At 47.5% G+C, this 12,672-nt stretch overlaps 1 protein-coding gene across 1 annotated transcript; it reads right to left on the reverse strand.

Annotated features, from left to right (window-relative positions):
* Positions 1–838, reverse strand: LOC124655243 (probable E3 ubiquitin-protein ligase XERICO). The gene has a single exon (XM_047194171.1). The coding sequence runs from the start codon at positions 783–785 to the stop codon at positions 306–308; it is 480 nt and encodes a 159-aa protein (XP_047050127.1). The 5' UTR covers positions 786–838; the 3' UTR covers positions 1–305.
* Between the last annotated feature and the right edge of the window lie 11,834 nt (positions 839–12,672).

A 12,672-nucleotide genomic window follows, 5' to 3' on the forward strand; every position in this document is an offset into this window, starting at 1 on the left:
TGGGTTCAGAATAATTTCTTGCATCATCTCGAAAAAAGCCTGTATACAAGCAAGGCTGCCACTACTCGCAGCAGGAGCCAGGAGGCGCTCTCTGCTGAAAAATATTTACACGGCACAGCGACTGCACGAGGCGTACAGAAAACGGAATTACAAAAAAAAAAGTGGTGGGGGAGGAAGGAGGGTAGCAGCAGTCCCCCACCGAGATCTAGATTTCCTAGGCGCACACGGGAAGGCCACACGGAGCTACTGGACGCGTAGCCGGGGCGATCGACGAGCGAGGGCGAATCTCTCTTCATCTGTCTTGTCTAAATCCAGGCGGTGAGGCCGTGGGGTGCCGGCGGCGGCGGCGGAGAGGCGGTGGCGGCGGGGAGGATGCGGGAGCGGCAGAGCGGGCAGGTGGCGTGGTCGTAGTCGATCCAGGTCTCGAGGCAGGCGCCGTGGAAGACGTGGCCGCAGGGGAGGCGGTGCACCACGGCCTCCGCCTCGAAGCGGACCAGGCACACGCGGCAGTCGGGCGTTGTGGCCGCGGCGGCGCCGGGGCCGCGTCTCCGGCCGAAGCGGGCGGGGCGGAAGCGGGCCCGGAACAGGTCCGCGAGGGTGGGGCCCGAGGGGGTGAGCAGGTCGGCGCCCTCGCCGTCGTCCAGCAGCGGGGGCGGCGCGGGGAGGCCGAAGAAGACGAGGGCCGCGCGGAGGAGGCCCGCGAGCGCGGCGACGGAGACGACGGCGTGGTAGAGCAGGTAGATCAGCAGGCTCTCCTTGGGCGCCGGCATGCTGGAGATGCCCATCGGAGAATTGGGGATCGGCGGACGGACTCGTCGGCGATTTGGGATTTGTTTTGGGGGTGGTGGTGGGAGAGTAGAGTGGGGGAGGTGGTGCGGGCGCATTTATAAGCGGATGGGGATGGTGGTGTCAGCTCTGTCTATCTTGTTCGGGTGGTGCGTGTACCGCGACCCGTGTTCGGGGCCGCTCGAGCGATCCCAGCCGTCGGATCCGGCAAAGGAAGGGGACACCCCACATGCGCGGCGGTTCATCCTCATCGTGGGTGCCCAATAATTCCGGCCGTGGCGTCCAATAATGCGTGCAGGGGTTGTGAGGCAGCCCGCCGCCGAGGTACCAATTATTTTGGCCGATCCATCCAAACTGGTGGATCCATTTAGTACATGCAAATGGATTAGAAAAAAGTTTGTTTTAAAGGCGTGATTATTTCTCAATCGACTGATAATTAACTTCGTTTGAGGATTATAAAAAACATTAAAGGTGCTGCTATTTCTCAGTCGACTGAAAACAAAATAATCTCATCAATTTTTGGTTACACGTCATGTTGCAACTCATAACTAACCCGAATCACCATGCAAATCAAATGGTAAGACTTAACCGAGGTCACATTGAACCCCTGAAGTCGCAATCCCCACTAGTTAACAATCTAATTCTGATCAAAAGTAAACATTAGATTTGTCTTTTAAAATATAAAAATAATGACTAAATTGGTACTCTCGCATTCTCACTTTGGCCCCTCAACGAGAACCGCTTCGTTCCCGCACAGGCTATGGAGCTACTGCATACATAAGGCTCATGGATGTGCTAAGCATCATATCCGTCAAGCTGCCCTCTTCCTCCTTCTCTGGCGGCAAGGAAAGAGGATGAAGTCGTGGTGCGAAGGTTGATGATGCTTGGAGGCAGCGGGACCGGCGAAGCTCTTCTTGCGGAAGCTACCAAGCGACGGCGAGGCATGCTGCCGCCATTCTTGGCCGATGGGGCCGCTCAGCACCTCAGGAGGTCTTCCTCCGACTTATTTTCTTCATCCAAGTAGTGAGGATCTCTGCCTGTAGCATGGCGCTTCAACATCGACTCCAGATCAAGTGGGCCATCTCGTTCCCAGATGGAGCTAGTGGCCACTGATGTGGGCCAACAATGGTGTTAGTGGAGAAGGACTCGATCGCGTTCCCGATTTTCGTGCGAGGTTCTTTTTTTGCAATTTTGAAAGGCTCCGATGTATTTTTTTTCTTTTTGCTCTGGGTCATGTATTTATCTTTTGCCTCTCCCCATTCAAGCAAAGTAGAAATTTAGATCCAAAAATAGGAATTTTTTCGTCGAATTATCATTACCAACTACTTTCTTTGTTTCTAAATAAGGGTCTCCGTTTTGCGTAAATGCATCCTTATGTATAACACGTTTTAGTTAAGGAATTGCTAGTTCTCAGCTCTCTGGAAATTAATTTCGTGCTCAGTTATGTCTTACACCATTCGATTTGCATCGTTTTTTGTGCTAGTAATAAGTTGCAACATAAGTTGCAACTAATTTTTAATGACATCATCTGACTGAGAACGAATTTATTTCTCAGTCATCTGGTAAATAATCACACCCTTTAGTTAAAGTTCCAAACTAATTTTTGGACGTAGGGATCATTTGCAATGGAGAGGACAGTGGAGAGGGAATCCAGGGTCCGATTCCATTGTCACCGGACTTTGCACCAAGAATCAGTAGGCGCGATCGGCGATCGCTAATTGGCGGACAGATCGAATCAAAGCAGGGGTGAGCGTACGTACGTGAGCAGGGCTCGCCCGGTGACGGGCCTGGCAACTTGCGACTTACTCGGACGGCATTAGCGCAACTTGGCTCAAAACAATGTCATTCTCCTGGCCGTCCCATTCCGTAGGATTATCTCGCCGGGTTGCCGTGCCTGCACGACTGCCGGCGCGCGCGGCCGTTTGAATCGATCCCGGTCCGGCCGTCGCCGTCGCGCGGTGCCAAATTGGAAGCGCCCCTCCTCCCCTGCTAGGCTGGTACTGTACGTGCGTCCGTTCGCCGTCGACGGAGTTACGGCTGCGACCGGTCTACGCCCGATCGGGACCGGGACGCGGGACGGCGACAGGCGCTCGTTCCGAGCACCGCCGCCCACCCGTGCACAACCGGAGACGCCCTGGCCAGGTCGCGCTCCACGATGCCGCGGCGGACGGGCCAGTGACTAGTAGCAGTACCAGCACTGTAAATCCGTTTGCTTGCCGTAGGCAAAGTATCGGCGAAATGTAATGCTGGGTTACGTTACCTTGCACCGGCCAGTGATGATTCGTCGCCAAGCAACTGAGATTGGCAGTTGCAGATGCAATTAGCTACTAGCTAAGCTAACCAGGCTACTTGGGGGTTGCGCGCGTCTGAACTTGACCACCAACGGCCTGTTGACTTGGGCCGTTGGGCGGCTAGCCAGGCGAATTTTCAAGTGCCTCGTTGCTCTGCCGGTTCATATAGTAAGCTGCTTCCCCCTGAAATGTAACCGACCAAGAAAATCCCGTTCACACGCACGCAGCGTTGTCCTTTTATTATAGTCGAGATCGGCCGATATCTACGTCTCCCACCGATTCCTCCTAATTTACACAAGTAAATGTTTTCTACTAGTACCACCGTTTTAATGTACAGTGTAATATGATCCCTTTGTCCATGAATATAGGATGAGTTTTAGTGGAAAGTGTCTTTGACACATGGGCACCAATGCTTTCCTCCATTTCAGATTTTTGAAATTTTTAAAATCTCACACTTCTAAGTCTCAAAAACTATAACATCAAATATATAGGTAGATATATATAGGTGGGGTGTATACAAAAAAGATCCATTAAAAATACTTTGTATTTTGAATAATATAAAAAATACAAATTTCTAACATAAATGGTAGTAAAATAGTATTACAATAGTATATCCCTTTGTCAGAAATTTGTTTTCTTTTATTTCCCAAATTTTAAAGTATTTTTTACCGAGACTTTTTTTATATTCATGTCTCATGAACATGTATATATCTACATATTTAACACCATAATTTTTGAAAACATAAAAGTGTGAGGTTTTGAAATTTTCAAAAAGCTGAAAATGGAGAGAGCACTGGTGCCCATATGCACCAAATTTCTGTCCAAGTTTTAGACATTTCAAAATAAACTAGATACACACCACAATGAGTGAATCAACACACTAGAAGTAGATTAAATATACATATTGCACTACTAGAAATCCCCTTATTGTCCATGAATCTACTAAAAGCTAAAACATCTTATATTAGTGAGCGAAGCGAGTATTATCTAGATTTGTATGCCTCCACCGCTAAAACACGTTTAGACACATACAAATTTTGTTACACTTGTTTTAAATAGGGTGATCAGTAGTGGTTCTTAGCCTATTGTCTAAATTTAATTCTCTTAAATTTCTAATTGGCTAGTACATTTTGTTGAACACTTTTGGTTTGGCTACAAACACAACTACAACAAATACTATTCCCAAGACCGGATGGACACTATCATTGCGGTTACAATAGCAACTAAGACCACAATTGCACCAAATGCATATCGAAAACAAATTCCTCTTTCTATGACATATGCCTTTTTATTCTCCTCAACGTTTTTTCGTTTGCCTTGTTCTTATAGTAATCATCAAGGTCGGCGATGTGTAACTCTGACTGTATCTTTTTGTCTTATATTTTCTTCTTAGCTTCCTCAATTGTCTGCATGGACTCCTCCATCTTCCGCATCTTCTCATGAGCTATCTCGAGCTCATCTTCCAACCACATCTTTTGGTCCATTGTGAACTTTAAATCTTCTAAGGTACCAAGCTTTCCCTCTTCACAATGCTTCAACAAAGATTGCTAACCACAGGCACTACATGCCTCACACGTTGTATCCTATGGTTTAGAAAAATCAAATCAGAATTGGTTCAATTTGGAAAAATCCCAATTCGCTAAACCCTAGGTAATTACCGCATCAGAATCGTGGGTGGGGTCGGTGGTGAATCCGGCGGCGGTGCTATCCACGCTCACGGAGCACATCAACATGGAGGCAGTTGGTGGACCAAGATCACACTCCTACCATCCTAGTCGGCTGCACACCAAGCTCGCCATGACCGAAAAGTACGTTGGTTGGGATTTCACCGATTTCCCTCTCGATTCCTGTGACGGTAGCTCCCGTGTGACCAAATTACGGCATCTCCATCAACCACATGCTCCGTTTTAAAGAAAATTGAGCTTGTCGCAGCTCCAGTTTGCACCAAACCTGAGAAATCGATGTGGGGGCTGCGCCGAAGCAACCGGTCGAGTTCTGCGATGGTGGGCGAATCCGAGTGGGACGGGAGGGCAGCGGAGGCTGCATGTTGTTGCCAAATGCTTTTGGTGGTCGGCGGTGGTGTCGCCGTCGGCGTAGACGGGTGAAAGAGTGAGAACGTCGACGCAGGTGTGGGAGAGCCAAAGTTTTACTCTACGTGATCGATGTTGGGCATACTTTCTCCTCCGCGCGGCTGACTACTATAATTTTTACTCCTCTAAACTTTTTAGAGAATGTGGTTTAAAGAAGTAAAACTGGAATTTTACTCTTCTAACCGATTGATTATAGGTGATCGCTTAGATATATTCTTATAGCATGATGATCTGACACCAAACCGTAGCCATTAGCAGACATGGCGGACACACCACTGAACTCCCAACCGTCTCCACCGAAAGAAACAGAGACAACGGCTTGGGTGGAAACCCTAGTAGCCGCCCCCATCTACCTCGTCCTCGCCATCTACGGCCGGAAATCGACGGGTCCCCGTCTCCTCTGCTTGCCACTCCAGCGGAGGGAGGAGGTGGTGACCTAGGACCTGCGCTCGAAGCTGTAAAAGGGTCTCTAAAGTTAGAGTTTGGTCAACCATCGTCCTTGTTACGGTGGCTATGGCAACGTTTTGCGGGACTGGAATAAGGTATACCCGTTTCCTCTTCCACCTCGTTGGCGGCGATTTCGCCGGTGACGTTGAGGAGGGCAAAAATTCATCCGGTTGCCGCTTCCATGGAGTGGTAGATCTCGTCCAGTCTACATGTGTGATAGGTTTGGTGTTGCATGTTTCGGATCAATTCAATGTTTCAATGACGACGACTTCGATTGTAGGGTGCTGGTCCTTAGGTGCGCATGCACGAAGACTTCTCGATTGTCATCAATAATGTCAGACCGGTTATGGTAAGGTAGCGACGACAACAACGCATTGACGACTCACTCTGGCGGCAATATTGGTTGTTTTATGGTCCAAGAATCTCGGTGTAATTTTCATTATGTTGGGGTGCTTTATACTTCGGGTGTGACTATTTCTCAGTCGACCGAGAACTAGCTTCGTTCCGTCATCAAATCTCATTTGCAACTTATATTGCAGCTGATAACTAGCACAAATCACGAAGTAAATGAAATAATATAGGATTTAACTTCTCAGCTAGAACTAGTGAATCCCTTGTAGTGAACCCATTTTTGTTAGGCCGCGGGAAGCAGCAGATTTGACACGAAAGTGCAAGGAGGCTATGGACGCATTGCTCGATCGTGCAACGAATGGTAGGCCAGTCGCAAGAGTTCATGTGGCTGGAATGCGCCACAGGATTTTCCGCTGCCGAATTAAGGTTGTTGCTTGCGTTAAGCATCCGGGCGCAGGATTAGCACAACCCTCCTCCCGGATTCGGCGTCGATCCAACTGCACCGGCACATGTTCGAGCGACTGGCACCCACACATGTTCGGCGAGAGAGATCGGTCGTGCCAAGCAACCAGAGAGACGCCTAGCTATCATGGGAGCATGCAAGTTGATCAGTATAGTAATCGATCGCTAAAGCAAATTGCTGAATAGTATAGTGTGGTGGCCTGGATACTTGAATTAGAATAGGGTTTCGCTGCTTCTAGCTACTAAATGACTCGGATAAGCGAAGATTTCGGTGGAGATTTGGCGCGTGTGGCGCGACTAGTCAATAGTGCTTGTATATATGGGGATGTGGTCGCCGGCGATCCACGTCCGGAACCCCGTGGATGGATCCAGGCCGCCACCCTTTCTGCCAACTTGTTTGGTCTAGTAGCTGTGCTCGCTCCCTCGTCGTGGACGCAAGCCGCTCGTTGTTTTTCTTCTTGCGTCCTGTTTTCGTGTGGCTTCAGCGTTGGCTAGGGGTAATCTCAACTTTACATTACTAGATTAAGCAGCGACGATTCCCCGCCTTTCATTCTCTCCTCCATTTTGTGTGTGTGGTTGTGGTTGTGGTTGTGGTTGCAGAGAGCCAGTGCAGATGTGCAGCCGGAACTTTCTTCTGGACCTCATGTATATTAGGTAGAAGATACGGTCGACCCTGCACTTCCACCGATTTGGTGGTATTAGGGCAATCTCCGAGCGATCTGACATATTTCAGACATAATTTGTATCTATTTATACTCGGACCGCGTATCTTTTTAATATTAGTTTTTATTTGTAGAAAGTAATTTACATATATAGTGTCTTAAAAAACTAGAACCCTAACTAGGGGTGTGCCATGGACGCCTACTCATTCTCGTCGGTGTCAACGAGGTCCATTAACGGGGCGCAAAAAACCGAACCGACACCGCCGCACCCATATATACGACGAAGCATGGGCTCAAGGAGAAGCGCGCGGACACCTGCGCTGAAAATTGTCACTTTGTGTTCGTTTGGTTGGGTCGAAAGAGATGTCCTTCGTATATATGTTTCGCTTGTTTGACGCTTCCACACTCGACTATATATATGCCGTAGTGCTTGCGAGATTCCACGCTAACAATAGTTTTGTATTTATAAAATTTGGAGTTCAAAGAGATTGAACTTGATGTCATGGCGTGATAATATGTGAGTAACTTATCTTTCAGCTAATCTATATATATTCCATGGCAGAACCAAGTACATTGAAACTGCATTTCATTTTGTAAGAGAAAAAGTAGCAAGTAAACACAGCTGAAGATTCAATTTCATTCCTTCCAAAGATCAGGTGACAGATGAATTCACCAAGGCTCTACTAGCTCGGAAACTTGAGGAGTTTAGGCACGGTCTCAATCTAAAAAGAGGTTGTTTTTTAGGAGGCCGGGGTGTTAGTGTACCAATTATGTTGTCGCCCGCTTGTCACGTTGATATGTTAGAGATAGAACTAAGAGGTTGTTAATTAGTCTAGATCCCCTGATTTCCTCCTCTTTGTCGGTGTAACAACCTCCCTCCATGTACTTAGCTGATGCTGACAGACATATATGAACAGGCAACCGATGGGAGTCCAACCATCGTTAACACAAAACTTGACAGGTTGTATTTTGTCTCAACTTTTTTTAAACATATAGATATATGTATAAGTAAAATATATGATCTCCGTCCATAGTATTTCGTTCTTTGAAAATTATACGTGCGTCTCGAACGCTCCATGCTGACGCTTCCATAACCGATTGTATATTTACAAGTAGCTTGCTGCAAGATTCCACGGTCGTAATTTTATATCTGTACAACTTCCGTGGTGCGTGATGATAGTTGGGTTCAGTTCAGACCTTGAGCAGAGCTTCAGATAACTCCCGTAGTCCCGTGGCCTGGATCAAGATGGTGACCCGCACCGCATGGTTAAACCCTGTAGGCCCCCGTCCGTCGCGAGGCCGGCGGCCGTGCGCGCAAAGCAACCGCGTTCTTCTTCACCGCACCGACGAGAGAGAGACCGTCCGCGCCCGGGCCGGGGTCGCCGCTGACGCCCGCGCGCCCGTCGCCGTCGCTGCTTTCCGGCGCCGTCCGAGCGCTGCGGTGCACACAGCGAGGGGGTCACGTGGCTTGCCTTTCTGGGCGAGAGCGAGGCGCGCGAGAGCAACGTGGCGCTGTCCCGAAGCGGCTAGGGGGAGAGGAGCATGCACCATTGCACCGCCCGCTCGATCGCGCCAAACGCGGTGGGGCCGGCCACGCCGCTTGACGCCGATGCTGCCGGGTGGGACAACGCGTGTGTGCCTGCTTGTCCGAGCTGTCGACGAGCGCCCCGTCACGCTCCAGCGCAGGTGGGACGTGCGTGCGTGGCCTTGACTGCACGTCCCGTCGCCGATGTTGAACTGCTGTGACAAGTGTTCGCCGCCGGGCTCTCAAGTGAACGGCTCTTGCCGGAGTCCGGCTAGGGACGGCACTACGACACACCCAGGCTCCCGTCACCCATACCCTACAACCGGGTACAAGCTTGTCTATTCCATCAACGGTTATAACACATTCTCATAAACACAAACACTTGATCATAAACAACAACACATCAGGATCTGATAACGTAAAGATGATATGAACGGTAACAATCATGTGACACGAGGTGAAGCGATCCTGAATAGGGTATAATATTCATCCTCACTAACCAAGCAACAGTTATGTAAAGCGTGAGGTTCATTCAAGCAATGTGAATATGTAATTAGGAGGAAAATTAAGTACTTTAGAATATTATGGGAACCCACATGCCAAATTTTGACGGGTAGATGGGCATGCCGGTATGGGTTCTGTGATCACATACCCGTACATGCTCTACCTGATGTGTAAGATACTTTTTTATTTACAAACCTATGGGTTTTTTTGTCCCATATCCGTACGCCTATTGGGATTTTTACCTGGTGAGTACGCGGGTCGTGGGTACTGTTATCACCAGAATTTGACCGGATCAGAGGTGGGCCGCGATTGAAGATGGGCTTGAATATACATGGAAGAAATACATGAATCGGCCTTGCATACAAAGTTTGGGCTAGTTTGCCCGTGTATCTATAACATAGTAGGATACGTGTCGTTTAGATAGAGTTTGGCTTGTGCCCGGTTGGGATTATTCCCACGTTAGAAAGTCTACGGACTATAAATATGTATCTAGGGTTTATGAAATAAACAACAATCACGTTCACCACAAACCAATCTAGGCGCATCGCCAACTCCCTTGTCTCGAGGGTTTCTTCCGGGTAAGCATCATGCTTGCCTAGATCGCATCTTGCGATCTAGGCGTACACGTTTATTCGTTGGTCATGCGTTGCTCGTCGTTGAAGCCTTTTTGATGGCGAGCAACGTAGTTATCATAGATGTGTTAGGGTTAGCATTGTTCATCGTATCATATCGTCGTCGTCGTGCAACCCTTAGACGTCTAGCCGTCCTTACACCTATCTTAGGTGTAAGGGCAGCACCCCGCTTGATCATTATTTAGTAGATCCGATCCGTTATGATTGCTCCTTGTTCTTCAAGGATTAGTTTAATATCTCGCATAGTTAGGCCTTACAAACGGGTTGAAGGATCCAGGTGGCGCGTAGGGTGTAGTTTGCTAGCCCTAGACAGGATGTTCCGAGGATCAACTTCGTGTTGGTTTTTAGGCCTTGTCTAGGGTCGGTTTACGATCACCGTGCGTGGCCGCCAGGCTCAATCACGAGTAGGATCTTCCGATTATGCGGTGAAAACCCTAAATCGTAGTAGGTCGTTTTAGCTTTATTTTGATCAAGCAGGATGATACGTCTCCGACGTATCGATAATTTATTATGTTCCATGCCACATTATTGATGATATCTACATGTTTTGTACACATTATATGTCATATTTATGCGTTTTCCGGAACTAACCTATTGACGAGATGCCGAAGGGCCAGTTCTCGTTTTCTGCTGTTTTTGGTTTCGAAATCCTAGTAACGAAATATTCTCGGAATTGGACGAAATCAAAACCCGAGTCCTATTTTGCCACGAAGCTTCCGGAAGACCGAAGAGGAGTCGAAGTGGGGCCACGAGGGGCCGCCACCATAGGGCGGCGCGGCCCAGGTCTTGGCCGCGCCGACCTGTGGTGTGGGGCCCTCGTGTGGCCCCCCACGTTGCCCTTCCGCCTACTTAAAGCCTCCGTCGCGAAACCCCTGATGCGAAAAACCACGATACGGAAAACCTTCCAGAGCCGCCGCCATCGCGAAGCCAAGATCTGGGGGACAGGAGTCTCTGTTCCGGCACGCCGCCGGGACGGGGAGTGCCCCGGAAGGCTCCTCCATCGACACCACCGCCATCTCCATCAACGCTGCTTGTCTCCCATGAGGAGGGAGTAGTTCTCCATCGAGGCTCGGGGCTGTACCGGTAGCTATGTGGTTCATCTCTCTCCTATGTACTTCAATACAATAATCTCATGAGCTGCCTTACATGATTGAGATTCATATGATGATGCTTGTAATCTAGATGTCATTATGCTAGTCAAGTGAGTTTTACTTATGTGATCTCCGGAGACTCCTTGTCCCACGTGTGTAAAGGTGACGAGTGTGTGCACCGTGTGGGTCTCTTAGGCTATATTTCACAGAATACTTATTCACTGTTATGAATGGTGTAGTGAAGTGCTTATTTCTATCTCTTTATGATTGCAATGTGTTTTGTATCACAATTTATCTATGTGCTACTCTAGTGATGTTATTAAAGTAGTTTTATTCCTCCTGCACGGTGTAATGGTGACAGTGTGTGCATCCGTGTTAGTACTTGGCGTAGGCTATGATTATGATCTCTTGTAGATTATGAAGTTAACTATTGCTATGATAGTATTGATGTGATCTATTCCTCCTACATAGTGTCAAGGTGACGAGTGTGCATGTCTGTGTTAGTACTTGGTTTAGTCGTGTTGATCTTTCATGCACTCTAAGGTTATTTAAATATGAACATTGAATTGTGGAGCTTGTTAACTCCGGCATTGAGGGTTCGTGTAATCCTACGCAATGTGTTCATCATCCAACAAGAGAGTGTAGAGTATGCATTTATCTATTCACGTTATGTGATCAATGTTGAGAGTGTCCACTAGTGAAAGTCTATTCCCTAGGCCTTGTTCCTAAATATCGCTATCGCTGCTTGTTTCTTGTTTTACTGCGTTACTACTGCTATCATATTACCACCATCAACCACACGCCGAGCAAGCTATTTTCACGGCGCCGTTACTACTCGCTCATATTCATTCATACCACCTGTATTTCACTATCTCTTCGCCGAACTAGTGCACCTATTAGGTGTGTTGGGGACACAAGAGACTTCTTGCTTTGTGGTTGCGGGGTTGCATGAGAGGGATATCTTTGACCTCTTCCTCCCCGAGATCGATAAACCTTGGGTGATCCACTTAAGGGAAACTTGCTGCTGTTCTACAAACCTCTGCTCTTGGAGGCCCAACACTGTCTACAAGAATAGAAGCTCCCGTAGACATCAAGCACTTTTCTGGCGCCGTTGCCGGCGAGGAAAGGTAAAAGGTACTCACACTCCGGATCTCGGCTACTAAGCTATTTGCGCCGTTGTAAGTACTCAAAGCTATTTCCTTTAGATCCTGCAATTGCATCTTTTTGTTTCTTGTTTACACTAGTTTGGCATAATGGACAACAATGAGCTTCTTATTCTATTTCCTGATTTAAGACATGGATGGTTTGATGCGAAAATTAAAAAACCCATGGAACATATTAGCATGAACACTTTGAATACCATTGTTGCTAATGATATGGAAAATTCTAAGCTTGGGGAAGCTGGCTTTGATGAGCATGATATTTTTAGTCCCCCAAGCAATGAGGAGAAAATTTTCTTTGATGATACTTTGCCTCCTATTTATGATGATTATAATGATAGTGGTCTTTTGGTGCCACCTACTATGGAGAGTAAATTTTGTTGTGATTATACTATGCCTCCTACACTTGATGAGAATAATAATGATAGCTACTTTGTTGAATTTGCTCCCACTATTACTAATAAAATTGATTATGCCTATGTGGAGAGTAATAATTTTATGCATGAGACTCATGATAAGAATGCTTTATGTGATAGTTATATTGTTGAGTTTGCTCATGTTGCTACCGAAAGTTATTATGAGAGAGGAAAATATGGTTGTAGAAATTTTCATGTTACTAAAATGCCTCTCTATGTGCTGAAATTTTTGAAGCTACACTTGTTCTATCTTCC

This window comes from Lolium rigidum, chromosome 5 (assembly GCF_022539505.1).
Source record: "Lolium rigidum isolate FL_2022 chromosome 5, APGP_CSIRO_Lrig_0.1, whole genome shotgun sequence".
Classification (NCBI taxonomy): Eukaryota; Viridiplantae; Streptophyta; class Magnoliopsida; order Poales; family Poaceae; genus Lolium; species Lolium rigidum.

Excerpts from the sequence above, each read along its gene's own strand:
- LOC124655243 (XM_047194171.1), bottom strand. The coding sequence starts at position 785 with ATGGGCATCTCCAGCATGCCGGCGCCCAAGGAGAGCCTGCTGATCTAC.